We start from the raw sequence: 22,780 nt of genomic DNA, 5'->3' as shown, positions 1-22,780 counted from the left end.
TAATATAAAATTAGCACTAAAAATTATTACTCTTTTGAAAACTTGAAATTTGCAAATTCAGAACCCTGTTAGTATTTTGTGTAAATGAGCAGCTAACCATTAAAATTTTTTTTAAAAAATACTTAAATTATAATCAGTTCTATTCCAGCCCATAATTATAATATTCCCTTATGAGTCTGAAACTAATAATTTTCTCAAAATCATCATAAATTTATATTCGCAGCTCTATTCTTCAACTTTCCAAAAAAAAAAAGTAAAGAAACTGGTGACCTATATCAAACATTGTACCATTTCATTCAACTATATTTATATAAGAATAAATGTACAGGACACTTTTTACACCAAAACTTACACCTATAAAGACCAACTTATAGCACGTATTACATTTTCGCAGTGCAAAAGAAAAAAAACCCACGGAAACAAAGAATGAATTGCAACTCTTGTTGAATCTGCTGAAAAAATCAAACGCGTTGAAATTTTGATAACGTAAAAAATTTCTCCTCCGTTTGGCCATAACTTAAGTCTCTTCAAGTTTAAAAATAGAATTTCGTGATGTTTCCTGCTGACTTTATCAAAACAGCAGAAGAACAAGTGACAAAGAAGAGGAGACTGCGAGAAGAACATGAAGAATAAAAAAAAAAAGAACAAAATGTATCCGTTTATCACTTTATTATCTACAACAGAGGTTCCTGTTTTCTTCGGTGTAAAAACCCTTTTCTACTTTTTCTGTTTCATTTTGTAAGCTCAAAAGTTTCTCAAGCTTTTTTCTTATTGCGGTTTTTAACGAAAAACGGCACCGCTGATAAATTACCAAAGTTTAACTTCAACCTTATTTATTACCTCCGGTTCGAAATAAACACCGAGTTATTTATGGTGAAATTTTACATCGTGGTCATGAACTAGTGTATGAAGTGTAACAACTTTAAACTCTATATGTATAGTCTAATCGCGAATTTATTTTTCCGATCCCATTATAATACGTCTAGACGAACTTGTCGTCGTCTAAAATTGGAAAAATGAAAATAAAAAAGAAAAAAAAAGAGGAAAGAAAATCCTACGAGTAACGTACTCCTATACTATACTACGAGTATATCGTACAGTAAGTATATTTCGAACGTGTATAGTACGCACATAACGTAATCGACTTTCTTTCGGAATTAATATTTTATAGGCGCAGTTTCGCTATTCCAAAAATCCACTTATTTGTCAAAAAAAGGCGAAATAGGTATTTTATATTAAAATTATTCCTGTTCCTGTTATCTACGGGTATAAATACAGATTTCAAATGCTCTATATAGCAATATAGTGCAAAGGAAAATACACGAATATATTTACGAGGGCAGGTCGCGTTATATCAAATTTAAACCTTCGATATAAAAAAGAATAGCGAAAGAATGGAAAAAAATAACAGAAAAGAAAATCACCTTAGAGGGAAAAAACGCTCGCTTCAGTCATGTCAAACGAATTGCTGCTATTTTATTCCGTGACTATCAATAATTTTATTACGTTTTTTGTATCGATGGGGTAAAACATTAAAGACACAGACATTACCTTTTAGAGCAATAAAAGTAAAAAAAAATCTAGGAAAAAAATTCTCAAGTTACATACTTCAAAAAATATAAAGTACTCGAGTACCTATAAATTTTATTACAAACTCGCGATCTAATTATACAGACTTAGTCGTGTTTTAATCTATATAAATTCCCCTATTTAGCATTTTCTTTCATTGATACCTATACCATGGTTAAAAATGAATCGTAAAAATATGCGAATCCTTTAAAAAGTTATTCGTCATCAATGAGACCAAGCATTACTTTTACAAAGATTTCATTGGCACAGAACATGCTATAAAAAAGAAAAAGGTCAAATATAAGGTTATCAAATTTGGAAAACTTTTAAACAGCTCGAAGCACTTTTTTGTCATCAATTCAACGTGGCGACGTGATGTGGCAGACCTCGTTGGAAAATTATTTTCTCAGCATGGTAGTCATGTTTCGGTTTTAAGCAACCGAGCAAAGAAATAAAGAAAAAAAAGAAAGTATGTAGTTTTAAAAATACACCAACTTTGAATTTAGAACTGTACCATGCATTGCACCCGAGGTTATGAGAAACTTATATATTTGTATGGTGATAAGAAAAAAGAATAAGAGAGAAGGAGGGGGTGAAAGCAAAAGTATATAGGTAACATTTTGTAGGTAAACGTTTACTTTGCTGGTGTATAAAAAGAGCAGACGCCTGGGTCTTTTTGCGATATACCTACATCAAAATTTTAAACTTATACATTGGTAGGTATGAAATAATGCCACAAATACCTACTTCGAGCTCATTGAATTTTTAATCATTTTCGCCCTAAATAACCGCGAGCTCTTTTATAATATTATTAATCTCGAAAATTCGCTTGTTTAATTTATGAATTATAAATCACCGCTGTTTATTGCGTAGACTAAATCTGAGCTGAAATTTTAATATCTTTAAAAAACCGCATTGAGATAAGGTTTCAATTTCATATGAGCAAACATGGTGTACGAATACGATGGTTACTGAAAATGTATGGGTAGATTTAGTTGCATATAGGTAGGTAGGTGTACGAGGTGCCTTCAAAAATTTTATAAAATAGCGTAAGATATGATGTAACCATTATAGGTATATCAACCAAAAGAAAGTATACCTACATATAATTTGTAGAACAATCAATTCAAGTTTGATTGAGCGGACTTGAATTCATCTGCATGGATCCTTTTTGTGTCATTTTTATGGAAAACGGAAATCAAAAAAATCAGGTCAAATATTTATCTTGAAAACTGGCAAGATTAAAAATTTTTCGAAATTGACAAAAATCGAAAATAAAATTCAATGGCTATAAACTTGTTTAGGTTATTTTGTGGGTGAAGATTAGGGTGGGTCGTTTTTCAACTTTTTTCGAATTTTTATACAGAGTCTAGCAAAAAATTATGGCCAAATGAACTCAACATAACATGCAGGAAAATTTCCTGGTCAACCTCTCCCCCGCTAGAGCTCAAAGTTTTCAAAATCTAACAAATTTTCAATTGTTTTAATTTTTTGAAAAAATTTCAATCATCTTCTCAAGATGGTAAAATTAGAATTACAACTGATTTTCCATATTTTGTACACGATATGTTGACCAAAAAATTCGAAATTTTTCGTACCCCGGGGCCTCATTGAGATCATTTGGCTATGATGTTTCGCTATAGGCTCCATCAAAATTCAAAATAGTTAGGTTGAAAAACGACCCACCCAAGTGTAGAATGCCTCCCCTGAGAAGGATTTTCCTCCTCTTGAGCATTCATAGGTACCTATGTTTGATGTTGAAAAAAAAAAAGTTAATTCATCCCTAGAAACATTCACTGGCCCAGTACACTAATCGTGAGCCAATGAAATCATCATGTAGTTATTTTTAATCAAAATAGTTATTACTGAAAACATTTTTTTTTTAAACAAATAATTTTTAAATGAATAAACCATTACTAATTTTTGTACGAAGATCACTAATTGAAAAAACAAATAATCCTTGTAAGAGGTAATTTAAAATTAGAATTTTATGACAAGTAAACATCTTCGGTGAGTAGAGGTATTAGGTAGCTACCTACTCGTACCTATTCTCCAAAATAAGGATGAAGTTCAAACACATTATAAACCAGTTTGATTTCGGAAAACAAATTCTTTTATGTACTTTACGATGATTTAGACGATCGTCTACAACACCCCGGATACGCGGCAATAATAATTTGTGTAAAACAACGCAATATAAATGTACTTACTTCATTCTTATTCGGATTTATTTTGGCACTGCTGGTTAGTGGTTATTTGGTTACGTATTACGAGAAGAAACACTTTTCCACCTCTTTCAAACATGGATAACGTTATCAGTTTTGATCATTTGCAAAGTAGTGTTTTAGTATTTATTTTTCAAAGTAAAAAGGTTTACGGGTTTTTATTTTTTTCTGCAATTTTAAGCATAATTTATTATTATGTTGATTATAAAATCAAGCACCGACGTTTGGAGAAAATGATCGATCAGTTCGATGGACCTAAAGGGCTCCCAATCATTGGAAACGCTCACGAATTTTTAGGATCGCCTAAAGGTATGTTTTGTTCAAATTTTGTAAAATTTAAATTTATACTTACACTGCACTTATGAGTGTGGATCACGAAAAAAAAAAAAAAAAAAAAAGCCAGAGGATTTAGAGCAAAGTCAGTGAGAGACCTTACTTTGGAATTGAAAATAATTCAGAAAAAAAATCTCTCAAATAGAGTGGAAGGGAAATATTGGTACTCAGAAAGGTAGCGTTTTCGAAAAAATTGTGGTTTTGAAAGAAATGTGGGTTTTTTGTTTCAAATCCTAATTCAACTTGTTTTGGCCTTTGGGAAAAACAGTCCATCTCCAGGCAGGGATGGAGATAAAACTTTTAGCCTTTTAGCTTTTGGCTTCTAAAAAATTTATAAAACTTTAGCTTCAGCTTTTGGCTTTCAGCTTTCGGCTTTTCAATTCTTTATTAGTGAGGTGAATTGAAAGGAAAATGTAAATCCAACAACCACAACAAAAAAAAAAACAAAAAAACTGGAAAAAGGAGAAAAGTAAAATGTGAAAATTGAAAAATAACTCGAACAGAAACTGAATCAAATGAATTTGCAAAAAAGCTGAAAGAAATCTGAATAAATAAAGCTTTTGGATAGCTTTTTAGCTTTTCAATAATACAGTTGAGTTTTGTTTATAGCTTTTAGCTTTCAGCTATCTTTCCATCCCCTTCTCCAGGAGGTAGTATTCGTGATACTGCAACGACCTGGGCCATATTGGTCATTGCCATCAAAGTCAAAGACCACTGTTAGGGTTCAACTAAGGATTCAAAATTTGTAAATAGCTTTTTTTTAGGGTGAATTTGGGTTTTGAAAATGTGATCTGTCACGAGAAAACCAGGTTAGTGTCCAAAAAATCGATTTGGTTTTTTTTATGGATATTGGTAGTACTCAGTGTGCAGAATCCACCTGTGGTGGTTAAAACGTTCGCGAACGATTCTTTTGACCCTAAATTCAAGGTTAAAAAAATAGAGCAACTACAAAAAAAGTTTGAAAAAATTTTTTTTTGTGATTTTCTTGAAAAGTATGTTCTGGGGAGTCAACATGCAAATTTTTGGGGCAATCGGCCCACATTTGGAGGATTAGTGCCATTTTATTGACATTTGAATGAGGCTTAAGCTGGAAAAATCAACTCTTTTCACCTTGGACAAAATTTTTGAAAAAATTGAAAAACTCAATAAACAACTTCATTTTATATTAATTATTCATTCTTAGTAGTTTTCGCGACATTTTTGGCGCAAAATTTTAAAAAAACGAAAAAATCGATTTGGGGAAATTTTGATTGTCGGCCTTTGGCAACCCTGATTTTGAAAAAAAAATGTCAGGTTATGTTGGCACCCCTTGTGGCCAAAAGTGGTCCAAGTTTCAAGGACCTACGAATCATAGATCGCCGAACACATAGATTCAAAACTTCAAATGCCCGCCCTGTAAAATTTACGTTTTGGACACTAACCTGGTTTTCTCGTGACAGATCACAAATGTGTTCTTCTCCAGTATTTCGCAATATGGATAACTATTATGTACAGTATCAAAACATCAAGAACTAGAAGGTAAGGTACGTATTAGCGAGACATTTTGAAAACTGGGGAAACATTTTGAAACTCAGCGGAACAAAGTTTCTGGCCATACAAGATTTTGGCTGTTTCTCCCATTTTTTAAAAAATGGCCATAATGACCAAAAAATTGGCTCCGCTGCATTCTAAAACGATTCCCAAGTTTCAGGAATAATATCTTTTGATGTGGTACAGTATGAAATATTCTAGAAGAGGGAAATAGTTTTGCATTCAGGGGTGTCAATTCTTTGACCATTATTGCCGATTTCGAAAAAAAAAAAAATGAATTTTTCACTCAACGTTGCTCCGATTTATTGATATTCCAACTCATGTGACCTCCAATAATTTAAATTAGTAAATACTTAAGGTGAAATACCTAACTAAAAGAATTATTCTGCTATTCGTCGGCCGTGATTTGTTGCAAAAAAATACCTACTTAACTGCTCGAGAAATTTTTTCAGTTGTTTTGAAAAATGGAATCGCACTTGCGAATACGTATAAAAATCCAAGAGTATGGCTAGTTCACAAACCGTACATCATCATTTCGACTCCAGAAGACTATCAAGTAATTGAGTCATAGTCATGTCTACTTTTAATATCATGTCTGTAAACAGAGTTTGAAGAACGCATGTCATATCTACACGTACATATATTTCTTTTTATAGACGGTAGCTTTTAAAACTTTGGAGAAAGACAACAGTTACAAATTCGTTGCAGATATGTTAGGCGATGGACTTATCACTTCTGAAGGTGAATTATTTAATCAACCAACGTTGTTTTTTTTATATATATATATACTAATGAGGTAGAGATAGATACATAGGTACATCTAGTTGTTAGTGATAGGTACTGAATAAAGACATGGATGTAATTACCTAAGTAATGTTGCCTTATACGTTTCTAACACGATGGTACGTACATCATTTCGTTTTCGTGTAGGCTTAAGTCTTTATTTAATCGTAAGCACAATTTAATTTTTTTTTTAATGGAACTGAATGGGAGACAGAGAGTAGTACCTATGGGTAAGTAGTATTACTTTAATTTTTCAATGACTTCATGTTTTTAAACCAACAGATGTAAATTTGTGTGACCATGGCATTGAAAGACTATAAGTACCAACATTGCTGATTGAATGAGAAAGTGAAGACGAGTGATTGTGGAGTGTACAGTTGGTTCCAGCGAAAATCTGAGACACAAAGTCGACTTTGAATTCAATTCTCTACAACTTTTGTTCGACATACATTTTTCCAAAGTGGTTTGGTTTTCGCTCAAAACTCAAAAACCCGTTTTCATGAGCTGAATAAAAAATGCGGAGGAGGCGTTTAATTTTAAAAAACTGATTAGTAATTACGCCATTCGACTCAGCATCTTCAATCGCACTTGGGACGGTTAGTGCCAATCTTTCAAATTTTGGTTTTCAGCCTTAAAAATTTGAATTTTTTTTTTCGAAAATGACTTTACTTTTTGGGGGAGGGAGAACTAGCTCCCCTCCGAAAACATCTATAGGAGTGAAATTTTATATGACGTGGGTCTTTGACTCGAATTAGGTACCTACACAACATATCAAAATTTGAGCAAAATCAAAGAACCTTTATTTTTTTCTATGAATATTCCTTTGTAATCCCAAAAGCATTTCCAAAGTAATAAGAAGAAGAACTATTAACGATTATAAAATTTCTAATTAGAAACCTAATTTCCCTACAGTAAATAGATGGAAAAGAAATCGTCGTATTATAAATCCAGCTCTCAATCCAACCATGCTATATCATAATTTCTTACAAATATTCAACGAGAAATGTGTCACCTTGATCAACCAATTGAAAAAAGAAGTCGGCACCAAAAAGCAATTTGATTTATGGCCTTATATCTCGGAAAATTCTATAATGACGATTTGTGGTAAGTAAAATACTCGTACCTCATTTATGGAGGTAGTACCAGTGATAATAAATATTTTACCTATTCATTGAGTTATGATAATAATTCACATCAATTTAACGTACTATTTGTTGGATCTATATACAGAGACTACGATGGGTTACACGGATGCTGATGACTCGGCGGAGGTGATGAAATATGGAGAAGATTTAATAAAGTAAAGATCACATACTATTAACTTAATTCAAACTTTTCTCAAGTATACAAACAAAATTTCAGAAAATTACGTTCAAGGGTATTTCTAACGAATATAAAATTATTCTTTAAATTAGAAATTAAATATATTGCAGCAATTTCTTTCTTTAGGCATCGTAGTTTTTCATTCTCCCCTCCCCCTAGAAAAAAAAACATCATTCTATTACAAGATTTAAATTAATGTACCTATTTGTACTTTTCAGATCATCAAAATTAGTGAGTTTAAGAATCTATAAACCTTGGTTAATGCCTTCAATCACTTTCAAAGCTTATCGATACTTATTGGGATTCGGAAAAATATTTGATACCGTACGAGAATTACCTTTGAAAGTAAATTTTATATTTTGTTTAAATACAAGCAAACTTGTTGTACTTACGAAAAAACTTCAATTTCAAAATAAATTTCGATGTACTTACTTATCATTTTTAGGTGGTGAAAAAACGACGCGAACAATTTGAAAAAATGAAAACTGAAGGCTATGTTCGCACAGGACAAGGTAAGCATCAAGCAATAGGTACACTTTCAAATAAAATCTTAAAAATTGAATAGATACCTCAATCTAGCTTGAAAATTTGCAAATGTCTGATTTTCCTCTCCAATTTTGAAGATTGTTGGCCAGTCGATGCCATTTTTTACTCTTCTTGCTGAAGTAAGACTCAATGGTCATCATTTGAATGATTCAAACGTTTTCTTGATAGGTACATCTTCGGCGAATTTTAAAGTGCATCTGATTGGTAGATTTTAAAGCGAATGGCAATTTTTTTTCAATTCACAAAATAATCAACTAGGTCCCTACTCCCTACCTGAATTATTTTTGTTTCATGACAAATAAGTTGCCTATCTTGAAAATTTGAAGGAGTAACAGTACACTAGTTTTGAAAATAATTAATTACCTACCTATGTATGTATATTATGCACTAATCTCGGTCTGGTTTGTTTCCTATTTTAGAAAAGACAATGCAAAACTTTATAGATATTTTATTAAATTACCATGACGCAAACACCAATTTCACGGATAAAGAGCTTACGGATGAAGTGAATACTATGATGTTTGCAGTAAATAAATACCGCTTCTATTTTATCAAAATAATGTCTGTACAAATAAAAGTTCAATAATTAGACATAGTTTCTGTTCTACAGGGAAGTGAAACTACTGCTGTGACCATTTGCTTTTGTATGCTGATGCTGGGAATGAGACAAGACGTTCAAGTAAGTTTCAAATAAGTAGGTACTCAGAATAAGTACCTACCTAAATAATTTAAAGACCAATATTTAATGCTAAAAGTGATTGTGTTCAATTCAAAATAAATAAAATTGAACTAAACACCTGATAGGTAATCAATTTATATATCACCTTTTAGAAAAGAGTTTACGAAGAAATTCACTCGGTATTTGGTGATGAGAATCGTTTACCGAATCTCGAAGATCTTTCAAAATTATCATATCTGGAGCAATGCATCAAAGAAACCCTTCGAAGATTTACAGTAGTGCCACTTGGACTGCGTCATACGCAAGAAGACATACCGATCAGTGGTAAGCTCTCTTCGTAACGTTTACACTTTTATCGAACCAACGAGCTGTTTTTTAAATTTGTGATCACCGATCATTCATTTAATAATTTCATGACGATAATTTTAGATGGAAAGATAATCCCATCAGGATGCAACATCGCACTTTTTGGTCTCGCAATTCACTTGAATCCTGAAATATACCCCAATCCTGAAATTTGGGATCCCAGTAACTTTGATCCTGATAAAGTTGCTAATCGACATAAAGCGAGTTTCGTACCGTTTGGTGCAGGACCTAGAGGATGCGTAGGTAATTTTTCATGAGTCAAAATCTGGTAGACCTACCTTTTTTTTTTTTTTTTTTTTTTTTTAAACGAATGGATATTATCGTAAAATTATTCTGCAGGTCAAAAATATGCGATGGTGTCGATGAAGGCGCAACTCTCAACTATGATACGAAATTTCAAAATAACCACCGATATTAAAATGGAAGATATTGAATTATCCATCGACATTTTATTGAGAAGCTCAACAGGTTATTACGTTAAATTAGATTACAGGCATGGCGAGTCATTAACATCGTCATTATTTTAATAACGAAGGGTTGACAAGTAGGTATTATCCAAGCTAGGAATGTTTAACTAGTACCTAGGTAATTATAATGCAGCTTGTATAAAATTCTCTCACATTGTAAAAAATAACAATTAAAAAAAAAAAGAACATTTTACTTAACACATTAAGTAAGTACCTCTACCTACATAAGGTAAGTGTAGCAAATTTTCAATTTTTTAAAATTTCCGTTCCATTAAAAAAAAAACGAATCAATCTGAATACCTACCTAGTAGTTAAAAGTTTTATTTCAACTTTCTAGAGCCTCCAGCAACTCTTCAATTTTCTGCAGAACGACATTTGTGAAATCGTTCCTCGTGTCATGTCGTTTCAAAAACTTCTATTTTTCATATTTTTTCTTATGTTGGTCGAAAATTACTTTGAAACGTTCTTGCAATTTCACAATTTTGATACTTATTCCGCTAACCAAAATTATAAACTCAGGTGGAAGAACGGTTGAAATTAGTCTTCTTGAGTGAAGAGGTATTTTTCCAAAAAATATAGGGGCCTAAAAAATACACTTTCTCTCACGCATGTCAACCGTGGGTCTCAAAATGCGATTAAAGCTGAAATATGATTGCAAATCTCAAAGTTGCAGCTGCCCACTCACACATTTTCAGGTTTTTAGGTCATATTTTTTAAAGTTTGTTCCTAAAAAATGCACTTATTTCAGTCATGTCGAGAGTGAGCCTCAAAACGATGATACAATGTGACCTGAATAGAAGCTTTCCAGAGTTTTAGCTGCTCAACAATACGTTTTGAGATTTTAGTTTTTTTTTTTTTTTGATAAATTTTAACTGAAGAAGTAGGTACTTACTTGCACTTTTCCTCACAAATGTCGAGAAGAATTTCAAAACGTAAGTACATACTTAGTTAAGTATAAAATGAAAAATGATTTTGAGAATTCTAGCTGCCCAATCACATGTTTTATTCAACATTTCATTCAGATTTGATTTTGGATGTAATTATACATTACTATTCTTAAATGACACCAACTGGTGAAATTTTTGGTAATAGGTACCTTTTGAAATGCTGTAAACATAAACAAATGAATAGTATTGCGCAATTATTGCACCTAAAAGTACTAAAAAGCATACAAATACCTAGTTAAATTTTTCAATGTAAAATTCAGGGTCATTCCTGATAACCTATCATCTGCGATGGGGAATTATTATAATCTAAGGTGTAAGTTAGTTGATAAAATCACATTGCATCTTGTGGTTCAATTTTTCATACCTAGGTACTCACGAACTATCTATCCCTTCTGAAGCAAATGCCAAATATTTACAAGATGATAATTGAAATTTAACAATGTAATCAATCTGCTGATAACTTTTGACCATTTACCATTCATGGTCAATAACATATAAGAATGTAGATATAAATTAAATAAGCTTAATTAGGGTATTAGGTACCGGCGCCTTCATCTTATAAATAAATATCTGTACTAATGTTACATCAAAATATGTAAATATATTTATAACCGCGTAAATCTGATATTATTACACTATATTACTCATTCTTAATGCAACGATTACTCTACACATTATTTGTACAGTAAATCGAACTTCTAGATGGGATATGTAGGTACCTAGGTACATATGCCTATAATCTCAAACGAAAACAAAGAGTAAATTAATTTACAATTGTCTCAGCATCACGCCTCACGTCTCAGACATGAGGATCTGAAATTTTTGCTGCAACAAAAACCACTCTTATCTCGTTTACAACATTCGCAGCCTGCTAACTTTAAGCTTAAACTTCTTTATAACCGTTAATATGTAGCACCGGTAACTAAACTTCATAACTCGGCACCTCTTGCTCTACTTAATGATTCACCTGAACTTTTCTCACATACATTTTGTTGTGTAACATGTATACGGCAAATGTTAGAACAGCTCCCAACCCCCGACGTACAAATTAAATTAGAAAGTTCGTATTAAGATAAAGCATCATCCAAATAGGAAGCGGTTAGTTTATAATTTGGTTTTGTGTTGAATGATGAGAAGGAAACAAAAGAGGAAAATTGCGTTTAATTGCAAAGGCGAAAGTGGTTTTAAAATTAGCTCCTTTATAATATGTTACAGATAAAAGCGAATGTTACAAAACTCAAAATGTAGGTATTATCTTTTGTCGTTTGCGAATGTTAATTTCATTATGAAAAAAATTAACATAGGTATGAGTTGCTGGGTAGACACAGGTAGTACCTAAAGAAGAGAAGGACTACCTACCTATAGTACCTACATACAAATTATAGAGTGAGTAAGGGGATGAGATTAGGTAAGAGTATTTTTAGTCGAAACCTCAAAAACTCAAGACGATGTAAAAATAATTCACCTACTTTTCGATTTGTATTTTCTTAATAACTATATTAGGTAGGTACAGGTAGCAGGTACAGGTAGTAAAACAAAAAGGAATATTTTCCATCGAAATTATGCATATCAAAGCATGAAAATGAGTACTTTTTGATGAATTCTCTGCCTAAAATATTCAGCCCACGATTAGCATAAAATCGCGATTGAATTTTTTCTTTTCGTTGTTGTTTCGCAAATTACACAATATTTATTCGTGTTTTTCCTTTTGGCTTTTATTTTGTATGGTTCTCTTTCTGCTCTTTTTTATGTCTTTATCGAGTGAACTCGAAATAGATTGAAAAATAAAGTCAAGTGAAGGACGAAATCAAAAGACTTTACGCGAAGTAAAAGAAGTCTGAAAAGTACGTAGGCAAGAGGCAAGTTTAGACGAAAGTTCAAAGTTATACGAGAGCACCATTAACACGTTTCCATTACATGGTTTAGTTATTATATAAATTAAAAATAAAAATCCAAAATGGCACAAGTAATACTTTTGACTTTGAAACCACTCACGGTGACAATAAAATAAGGATTTAATTCATTTCAAGAGATACCCTAAAAAGTACACTTCGTTAACTACGAATACGTACATATTTTCAGCACAAAAATAGGTGCTTGTATGACAAATAGCATCAAGGTAAAGTGAATTTTCATCTTGGGGCTTTCACTAGCTTTTTTTTTGTTTATGAAACCTTTGGTCTTAATACTTAGTTGCTGCGCAAGGCGCATCTTTTAAGGCTGTACGCATTTTAAAATGTTATGTAAACTTTGAATTACCACTTTTAGTTCTTCAGGTGTGGAAAGCGTTGGTTGAATTGTCTGTTTTCAAGATATATGAATCAAGAAGAGGTATTTCAAATACACAGGTTTTATGGCCGAAATTTTTGTTATTGTGATGAATTAAATGTCTAACAAATACAGCATTACCTAGTCTTTTGTAAACAAATTTTACATGGTGAAAAAATGCTACCTATATAAAGTATATTAGAAATTGTAATTTTTGCAATCCGTCAATCTTCCACCAAAAAAATTATTTATGGAAGTACATATCACTAACTGTAACTAACTGTAACATGTTTATTGAGATCAAAATAAACCATAACAGTAACCATTTTAATACAGTGAAACCGCGATAAGTGCAAACTCAAGGGACCGGAAAAATTAGTGCACTTATTGAGTTGTTTACTTAAAAAGGTTTGCACTAAGCAAGGTTATTTTTTTGCAATTTGCACTTATCAAAGTGAATAAATTACGTGACAAGTGCCTAATTTTTTAAACTCAATTTTGATGATTTTTCATTTGATTTTACGTTACCTACATCCATTTTATGCCAACTCTACCGGTTTTCCAATTTTACATAATTTTTTTTGGACATTTTATCATTTCAAAGTAAATCTTGGAGGATTTTTTGGATATTTTCTACTTTTTTTACCTGTATTTTTCAAATTTTTACATTGGTTTGAATGATTTTCACTAAAAATTCGCCAAATTCATTGCACTTATCGAGGTACTGTTGCAGTTATGGAGGTGAATTTACATGGTAAATCGACTGTAGGGACCGGGGATTAATTTTGGTTGCACTTAACGTGAATTTTCACTTATTGAGGTTGCACTTATCGCGGTTCCACTGTATGTGGTTTTTTTCAATGTGATTTGAAATTTTAATCTAAAAAATGATCAAAAGATAAAATAAAAAAAACGTGAATAGAAAGTTCAAAAAAGTTGAAACTGGTTGCATCATAGGTACTTGGATCCTTAAACTATGATTAAACCTCGATCTTAAATGATATTTTAATGATACAAGGTAACAAAGAATTGCTTCTTAAAAAGATTGTTGAATTTTGAATTTAAATTTCACTAGTGTTTCAATTTTTAGACTTCAAATGTAAGTTGAATGTATTTGGTATCATTTTAGAATACCTAATAGTGGGGGGGGGGCGCATAAGTATGACCTGCACCCCCTGCCGATCCTCCAGGGCAACTTTTTTCTTAAAGGGAGGGTCCTGAGGAATATTTCTAGTCCTTGTCCTCAAAAAAAAAATTGGTCCCACTTACAAAATGGCGGCCGTTTTGATTGACAGGTCAGCTGAAATCGCAGATTTTGGGTTCCAAAATAGGACTTGCACGACATTTTTTCAACGGTAGAACGGTACAATTAAACGTAGATCGAAATATCAGGCAAAAATTCATCACTTTTCAAAATTTCAAGTGCTAAAGTGCGTTTTTTGATTTTTGGTGAATTTTTGAAAATCAAATTTAGCCCAAAAATGAGGGGAAAAATCAAAATTTTACCAAATTGACCAAGAAAGCTGAAATTTGGGATGAACCCTATTTTCAACATGCAAAATCGATGATAAGCTGTTTCAACCTGTTTTGAGCAGTTCTGGAGCCTCCAGCAGATTTTTGAAACTCAAAAATTCCCACAAAATTTCATCAAATGCGGAGATGGAAAGCCGAAATTTACTCTGCAAACTAATTTCAATACGCTACAAAGTCAACTGCAGGTGGCTTTCAAGTCGTTTTGGAGCCTCCAGCAACCTTTTGAAAACACTGGAGCCTCCAGTAGATTTTTGAAACTTGAAATTTCTCCAAAATTTCATCAAATGGAAATGGAAAGCCGAAATTTACTTCGCAAACTATAAATTTCAATACGACATGAAGTCGACTACATGGTGGTTTCAAATAGTTTTGAAGCTTCTAGCTACTTTTTAAATTTCAATTTTCCAAAAAACGCCAAACAATCTTTCAAAAAGTCGCTGGAGGCTCCAAAACGACTTGAAATCCACCAGCAGTCGACTTCGTAGCGTACCGTATTGAAATTAGTTTGCAGAATGAATTTCCGCTCTCCATCTCCGTTTGATGAAATTTTTGGAGATATAAAGTTTAAAAATTCTACTGGGAGCCTCGAGGCTCCAGTAATTTTCAAAAAGTCACTGGTCGCTCCAAAACAACTTGAAATCCACCTGCAGTTGGCTTCGTAGCGTATTGAAATTAGTTTGCAAATTAAATTTCGGCTTCCCAACTCCATTTCATAAAATATTGTGGGAATTTCAAGTTTCAAAAATCTGGTGGAGACTCCTGTAATTTTCAAAAAGTTGCTGGAGGCTCCGAAATGACTTGAACTCACCTGAAGTCGTCTTTAGAAGGTGTCAAACTTGGAGTGCGGAGTAAATTTTGGTTTTCCATCTCCGTTTTATGAAACTTTGGAGAAGTTTCAAGTTTCAAAAATCTACTGGAGGATCCAGTATTTTCAAAAGGTTGCTGGAGGCTCCAAAACGACTTGAAATCCACCTGCAGTTGACTTCGTGGCGTATTGAAATTAGTTTGCAGAGTAAATTTCGGGGTTCCATCTCCATATTTTTGATGAAATTTTGTGGGAATTTCGAGTTTCAAAAATCTGCTGGAGGCTCCAGAACTGCTCAAAACGGATTGAAACAGTTTTCAATCGATTTGGCATGTCTAAAATAGGGTATACCCCAAATTTCAGCTTTCTTGGTCAATTTGGTAAAATTTTGATTTTTTTCCCCCTCATTTTTGGCCTAAATTTGATTTTCAAAAAAATCACCAAAAATCGAAAAACGCACTTTAGCACTTGAAATTTTGACAGGTGATGAATTTTTGCCTGATCTTTCGATCTACGTTTGTGTCGTTTAAAAAATTTCGTGCTAGTCCTATTTTGGAACGCAAAATTTGCGATTTCGGCTGACCTGTCAATCAAAGTGGCCGCCATTTTGTAAATAGGGCCACTTTTTTTAGGACAAGGGCTAGAGTTGTTCCTTAAGACCCCCCCCCCTTTAAGAAAAAAATTGCCCCAGAGGATCGGCAGGGGGTGCAGGTGATCCTTATGCAGGCTCCTCGACTATAATAAAAAATTGTAAAATTTCAAACTCGGAGAAAAGTTTTAGAAAATTTCAAATTTTTAACTTTAATTTTAACCATTAACTGAAATTTCAACCTCAATAGGATAAATTACCACCAAAAACTACACCTTAACCAATAACCGTAACCCAATTAAACCTTGACCGTAACTTTAAAAAATGAATAACCTTAAGCGTAATTCTTAAACCTAAATTTTGAATTTCTTGTTAAATTTTTAACCGTATCCTTGGCCAGAATTTTTTTTCGGTTAACAAGCCTGTGTTTTTTTAATGTGATTTAACTATAGCAATTTGAAATTTTAATTTAAAAAATGATCAATGCAGATGAAATGAAAAAACTCGAATAGAAAGTTCAAAAAATTTGAAACTGGTTGCATCATAGGTACTCATTAAACTATTAAGTAAAGCTGAATCACTAATTAGAACTTCATGGATTATAATATTGTTCTCGCAGAATTAGGTACCTATAGCACGAGTTGTCTGTTGAAATTTTTAACCAATGACTTGAGAAAAGAGATGAACAACCAGCCAGATAATCCGTTGCATTGGTAGGTACAGGTAGGTAATTATTTTCTATGACGTCAAGATATACTTACTTAAACTAGTTGTTACACATATTATATCAATATCAGTAATTTACCCGATATTTCAAATCTGTGTAACGATATGATAATTAGGTGGTAAGTATATTCACCCAAATAATAAATATTTATGCATACCTACTACCTGTAAAATAATGCTGCATTGTGTGAAAATAAATTTGAACACCCAAATACCTGGAATATTTTGTAAACTTTCACAATTACAGGTTCTCATTTTTTACTCGATTATTAAATTCAAAAAATAGGTACCAATTTTAGTCATACGAGGTATCTATTATTAAAAATCTAGCAATAGTATTTATTCTTAAGAATCCTACTCCAAAGCGCCAATTTTATTGTTTAGTAATGCGTGCCATTCAGTTATTAAAAAACTGAAAAAATATCATGTTGTCTTGTACGTTGAGCGAGATAATTAAATGTGAACTGCGAAATTAAACGCTGACGAACGTGAAAATAATTATTTATCGGCATGGTTTTTTTACACCGAGAATTTGAAAAGACGCAAATACAAATTTTAAAAATTAAGTAAGTATTTACTATAAGTATAAAGACATACGATTTTTACAAAATTAAATTAAATCACAACGAATGGATACTTTTTTCATTCATTAAAAACTCATTATAGGCTGGATTTACTGCAGATAAATTTATACTTAGATCTAGGTAACATAAAAATATTTTACAAATAATCACCGGCTTCAAGAACATAATATAATACATAATAGGTAATAGGCTATCTGTGTAGATTTAGGATTATGTTATTAAGAACAGGAATAAATAAGTAAAGAATTGAGCATTACAAATATCTCATTTTTACTTGATTTTTGAAATATTAAGCCAAATTCCATTTTTAGGCGACATTAAAATGGACCCGTGCTTGTAGGAAAGAGGAATCTGGGTTTTATTACACGGAGAAAATTCATATTTGGTCATAATATCAGCTAAGGCAGCTTTCATTTCCATATAAGCAAAACGTTTACCTGAAAAATTGATACAAAATTACGTAAAGCGATTCAAATTAGAAGAGTACATAGGTACCTATTTGAAAAAATAGGAACTAAAATAACAATAAGTAGATACTGTACTGAAGTGGGTAGGTATGTGGGTACCTAATTAATTAATCGAGTTAAATCACTCACCGATACAATATCTGGGTCCATCTCCGAAAGGAATATAAGTTCCATTCATTCTACTGAGTTTATTCTCGGCGTTAAATCTTTCCGGATCAAATTTTTCCGGATTCGGATAATATTTCCAATCGTGATGAATCGAATACACCGGTATTTGTATTTTGGTACGAGCTGGAAGTCTGATTTTCGTATCAGGGATGACGTAATCTTCGACGCTTTCTCGATGCAGCACCGGTAAAGGCGGATATTTTCGTAAAGTTTCTAATGAAAAGATTTAATTAAGAGTGACGAATACTTGGAGCATTATTAAAGAACATTAGCGTCGGCTACGTCGACCGTTTAGTTCTACCTGCTAAAACCATATCCATGTAATTGAAATCTTTCAAACATTCAGCGGTCAACTTTCCGCCGCATTGCGTTTTCACAGTTTCCACTTCTTGCCTCAATTTTTCTTGAATATCTTGGTTAATGGCGAGCTCGTACAGGCAAAAACTTAACGTCGAAGCGGTCGTTTCAAATCCGGCCGCAAAAAAGAGGAAAGCATTTGCTGCCACGTCTATTTCGTCGAATTCCTCTGTAATGAGAATTAAATTTACGATTAATTTTACTCCGAGCTTTTACACTTACACTTATACTGTATCCATATAAAACAGATGAATAATTTATCAGGCACCAGAACAGTAGGTTAGAGAGTTGCAACACTTCCAAAAGCTTATCTATCCGTTCAAAATGTTGATCTTTTTTTTTGTCAAGCAACGTTTAATTTTCAAAATTGCCTTACACAAAGTGGGAAATTTTTTGTTCGTGATTTTGATGTGACTTTTGCTTGAGCTTATTCGGATTTAGGTATTTTTTCGATTCATTTCAAAAAATCTATTGGACGGTTAAAAGTAAAAATTTCAGATTACCTATTTTATAAAATTGAAAAAGGTAAATAAATTGGTATAATAAATGAAAATGAACAAAAGTGGAAAAGGGTGGTAAAGTTCATAGAATTTAAAAATTGAAGAGAATTTTACCAAGAATTGAAAAAATAAAACAAATATATGTACCTGGAACTAAGAGATTTGACCGACTTTTCCATCTCTGAGACGAGATTTTCTCAACCTACATATTAAAATATGTAGGTACCATATGTAGGTACCTATCCTATCTTTAAAGTTATTTACCTTGCCATGTGATTAAAAGTAGGTACTTACCACCCTTCAATACACTACTGTTTCGAACACCAACGCTATATTTCGGATCCGAACTGGTGTTCTGCAACTCCATCAACAATTGCAAGAAGTCATTCCTTTCAACGTTGTTTTTCCGACGATACGTAACCGAGCTAAGGATAACGTTAAGGAAGAACTCGGTTATTTCTTTTTTCACATCGGCAATCTTGAAAAACACAATTAATTTCGGACTAAAGGCACTAAATAGAACACGAATGGCATTCGCAAAGGTTGGTTTGAAAATTTTAACACCCATAGCTTGAAATTCGGCGTTAGAATCTTTCAACGAATTACATTCCAGACCAAAAGCGCACGTTCCAATCACATCAATAGTAAACCGTTCGAATAACTCTTTCACGTCCACATCGCACGAATCGTTCTTCAAATTTCTCTCCACGAATTGATTGAGGACACCGACACATTGAAAAATTTGCTCGTACATGTATTTTAATTTACCCGAAGTGAACACTGGGCTCATTTTACTCCTCAGAGCACGCCATCGGTCTCCATCGGACAAAAATAAGTGGCCGGAAAATGGATTCAGTTCTTTATCCGGTACCGTGAAAGTGAATCCGCGATTTACAAACGATTTAAAATCTTTTATCAGCACGTGCGTTACGATGGTAGGATCTTTGAGCAGTAGAACTGGCGAACGCATCTCGAAAAATCCTCCGAATGGGTCATCGGGGAAATGGTTGTAAATTGAATGAAGGTTATCGTGAAATGACGCTTTGAATAATGCGAAATCGTACGCGTTACCGAAAAATGCCACCGGTTTTTTATAGGGTATTTTTAATTTTTTCCAGTAATTGAAGGTGGATCTGCTAAAATACCAAAATAACGCGATTACAATGCCTACAAGGCTAATGGTATTTAAATTGAAAAACATGTTGGAAAAAATTATTATACTCGTACGAGTATTTAACCGACACGAAATAAAAAAAATTTAAGAAAAATTCATCGATAACGTATAACGCGACTGGTTCGTTTCTAAACGTACTAGGTGCAATCAACTTTTAGTCGAGATTTGTGGCAAATTCGATAGTAAGATGTAGTATTATCATTTATACTCATACCCCCTCTATTGTTTCAGAATTTTCACGAATGGTGCAATAAACGTAAATTGTAATCATCATTTCATCAAGTTACGTACTTCGGTAAGTAATAGTTGAAGCGAAAATAAGTACTTACAAAATGATTGTTTACGAGTACCTAATTATACCTAATATCAGCTCAAATAAACATCTGCCTATCTAATTTGTATATCTACACTATGCTTGGTGTCAAAAGTATATAAATTAGGCTGATACCGGCTCAAAGTATCACCGTCAGTTTAGCTCAATGCTCAATCATGCGTATACAATATGAAAATAGTTCAAAAAATGTATCAGTCAAGTAAAACTGTAGGTACCTATAATGAAAAATCAGAAAAATCGAACCAAAGGTTGCAAAAATTACGTGAAAATGTGTTTAAAATATCACGTCAAAACCCTTGAAAACTTTTTAAAATTGGTTTGTAGATACCTATATCTGCCATCGCAAAAAAAAATCGTAAAAATTGTCTGAAATTTGAAAAAAATACTTACCTAGGCAAAAATTGAAAAAAATACCTATTGAAAATACTACAGAAAAACATTATGGAACATTTAAAAAATATATAATGTAGGTACCTACATCTTTAAGCTTTATTATCAATAATTTGAAAAAAAAAAAAAAAAAAAAAAAGTCAAGTTGGTACCTACTTGAAATAGTATTTTCAACATTTCAACAGCGATGCGGCGTGTTATTGTTGATTTCGTTTTCGATTGTCATGTTTGGATAAATTTTAGAATGAGTTTTTTTTAAATACATAATATGTACCTATATTATATTCCATCATTTTTTTTAAAAGTAATTTTCCTTATTTTTTTGGTATTTTTCAACATTTTTGGCATTTGATCCGTTTTTTACATTTTAATATACCTACACATTTTTCTATTTCAACCAAAAGTTTTGTGTTTTGACATGATATTTTAAACAAATTTGTTGGCAATTTTTGCAACGTTTGGCTCAATTTTGTTGATACGTTTGTTGAACCATTTTTATATGGTAATTACTCAATTGTCAGATACTTTATGCAATTTGGACGACATTTTATTAAATTTTGATACCCATTTTTTAAAACTAATTTTGGCAATTTAGCAAGATTTTGCCCAAATTTCGAGATTTTCTGACCTAGGTATATTTTGTACAATTGTACCTTTGTACCTACGTTGTTAAAAATTACTTCAATGTTATTTCAAATTTAACAATTGTCTCAGAAATATTTCTTCAACCAAAGTTTGCCAAGTCCCATTTAATTTCATGGAAATTTCATTCATCGTTGGAATTTACAATAACCTAGGTCTTCGTTATAACTTTTACAAAATAGTTCAGTTTTTACCTCTACATTGATATTCATTCGAGACCGTCGAAAGAAAAAAAATTAATAAAAAACTGGGAAAAATTGAAAAACCAGCAAATGACGTTAACTGCTAGAAAAATCGTTGCTTTTAAAGCTGTTTTGTGAATTTATTCGTCCAACGTTTTCTCCATCATATATTCATCAACTAATTTTCACCTCATGAATATGACTTCTAGATTATTTTAAATAATTGATCAAGCTAGACGAAGATTTTAGAATTTGATTTCAACAGTGTTTTGAGAATGAAAATTGAAGTATTGATTTTCAAGCTAATTATCGTAGAATGTTATTAACATTTCTCAAGTATCACTGCTGATCGCATGTCACATTTTAGTTTTTTCCAGAATTTTCAAACATTTATAAAGAGAGTTTACATGTGTTCTTTGATTCTACTCTGGAAGTTTGTATGTAATAATAAGTATTTACTTCTTTAATTTTGCCATTTTAATGAAACATCCACCAATTCTTTCATCGTTCAGCGAGGAGCGCACTATTCCTCATCAATATTTTTTCAATAACTAAAATGAAATACTTAATATGCTCTGATGATGCTTTTTTGAAAAGTTGAGCTTTAATAAGTGTTTTTTAAAACATTCAAATTCTAGTCAGAATAACTTGCCTATTTTTAAACAATATTGTAGTAATATTTTCATTGATTGATCAGTATTGCGAGTACATTCAACTTCAGAATTCATAACATAGTATGTACTTCGATCTACGTTGAATTTTCCCATATGATCACATATTTTTAAATTTCCATGTACCACCGTGAATGATATTTGAAAAATTAAATTGTTTTTTTCTAAAATATCAAGTTGAAGCGAAAACTTGTGTATCTACTTGTAATGTTTTCGCAAGATGATTATTAATTACTCAATCAGACTATGAGGAAATCATGAATGACAAGACGTGCTGATTACAAGATGAGAAAATTATTCACCAAGAATGAAAAAAATAAGCAACGTTATATTTATATCATGCAAGCAAACATGCTTGTAAGACTGTTCTTCAATTGTCTGGTAGTTTTACTACCCAAGGATGACTTATCGACTCGTTTATTTGTGTAAATTTTTGATCTGAAAACTTTGAAATTGAGCTACTTGTCCAGATCAAATTCAAAAGATAAATGTAGATATGTACATACAAATACATATGTACATGAATATGAAATAATTCATTTTATAAAATTTATCATCTGTCATTTCATGAAAAAAAATAATTGAGGAATATAATATAAGATACCTACGAATTACGAGTTTT

General features: G+C 32.1%; 2 protein-coding genes across 5 annotated transcripts; one reads left to right on the top strand and one right to left on the bottom strand.

The window, feature by feature from the left end:
• Window positions 1-3,705: 3,705 nt before the first annotated feature.
• LOC135836593 (cytochrome P450 4C1-like) lies at window positions 3,706-11,388 on the top strand. 4 transcript variants are annotated; one of them, XM_065351516.1, is made up of 12 exons: window positions 3,706-4,103; window positions 6,110-6,213; window positions 6,314-6,398; window positions 7,353-7,544; window positions 7,671-7,740; window positions 7,982-8,108; window positions 8,209-8,275; window positions 8,729-8,835; window positions 8,920-8,988; window positions 9,141-9,312; window positions 9,418-9,597; window positions 9,694-11,388. In XM_065351516.1, the coding sequence occupies exons 1-12, from the start codon at window positions 3,770-3,772 to the stop codon at window positions 9,879-9,881; spliced, it is 1,695 nt and encodes a 564-aa protein (XP_065207588.1). In that variant the 5' UTR covers window positions 3,706-3,769; the 3' UTR covers window positions 9,882-11,388. The 4 variants fall into 4 exon arrangements, with proteins under 4 accessions (XP_065207588.1, XP_065207589.1, XP_065207590.1 ...); XM_065351517.1 differs by having other exon boundaries at window positions 3,707-4,103; window positions 8,729-8,814; XM_065351518.1 differs by having other exon boundaries at window positions 3,707-4,103; window positions 9,418-9,593; window positions 9,694-9,866.
• A 5,786-nt stretch (window positions 11,389-17,174) lies between these two features.
• Window positions 17,175-20,129, bottom strand: LOC135836594 (probable cytochrome P450 6a14). Its single transcript, XM_065351520.1, has 4 exons — window positions 19,060-20,129; window positions 18,210-18,434; window positions 17,870-18,121; window positions 17,175-17,710 (listed from the first exon to the last, which is right to left on the bottom strand). Exons 1-4 carry the CDS (start codon window positions 19,964-19,966, stop codon window positions 17,544-17,546), a joined length of 1,551 nt encoding a protein of 516 aa, XP_065207592.1. The 5' UTR covers window positions 19,967-20,129; the 3' UTR covers window positions 17,175-17,543.
• Between the last annotated feature and the right edge of the window lie 2,651 nt (window positions 20,130-22,780).

The sequence above is a fragment of the Planococcus citri genome, chromosome 2, assembly GCF_950023065.1.
Source record: "Planococcus citri chromosome 2, ihPlaCitr1.1, whole genome shotgun sequence".
Lineage (NCBI taxonomy): Eukaryota > Metazoa > Arthropoda > Insecta > Hemiptera > Pseudococcidae > Planococcus > Planococcus citri.
The sequence above is the reverse complement of the archived record's forward strand: the minus strand, read 5'-3'. Positions and strand labels throughout refer to the sequence as shown.

What these genes read in the sequence shown, in the direction of transcription:
- LOC135836593 (XM_065351516.1), top strand. Translation starts at nt 3,770, where the DNA reads ATGTACTTACTTCATTCTTATTCGGATTTATTTTGGCACTGCTGGTTA. An exon ending in TGAATACTATGATGTTTGCA is followed by an intron (nt 8,836 to 8,919) that starts GTAAATAAATAC and finishes TCTGTTCTACAG; the next exon opens with GGAAGTGAAACTACTGCTGT. An exon ending in AGAAGACATACCGATCAGTG is followed by an intron (nt 9,313 to 9,417) that starts GTAAGCTCTCTT and finishes CGATAATTTTAG; the next exon opens with ATGGAAAGATAATCCCATCA.
- LOC135836594 (XM_065351520.1), bottom strand. Translation starts at nt 19,966, where the DNA reads ATGTTTTTCAATTTAAATACCATTAGCCTTGTAGGCATTGTAATCGCG. An exon ending in CAGTAGTGTATTGAAGGGTG is followed by an intron (nt 18,435 to 19,059) that starts GTAAGTACCTAC and finishes TTCTCATTACAG; the next exon opens with AGGAATTCGACGAAATAGAC. An exon ending in TGGACCCAGATATTGTATCG is followed by an intron (nt 17,711 to 17,869) that starts GTGAGTGATTTA and finishes TCAATTTTTCAG; the next exon opens with GTAAACGTTTTGCTTATATG.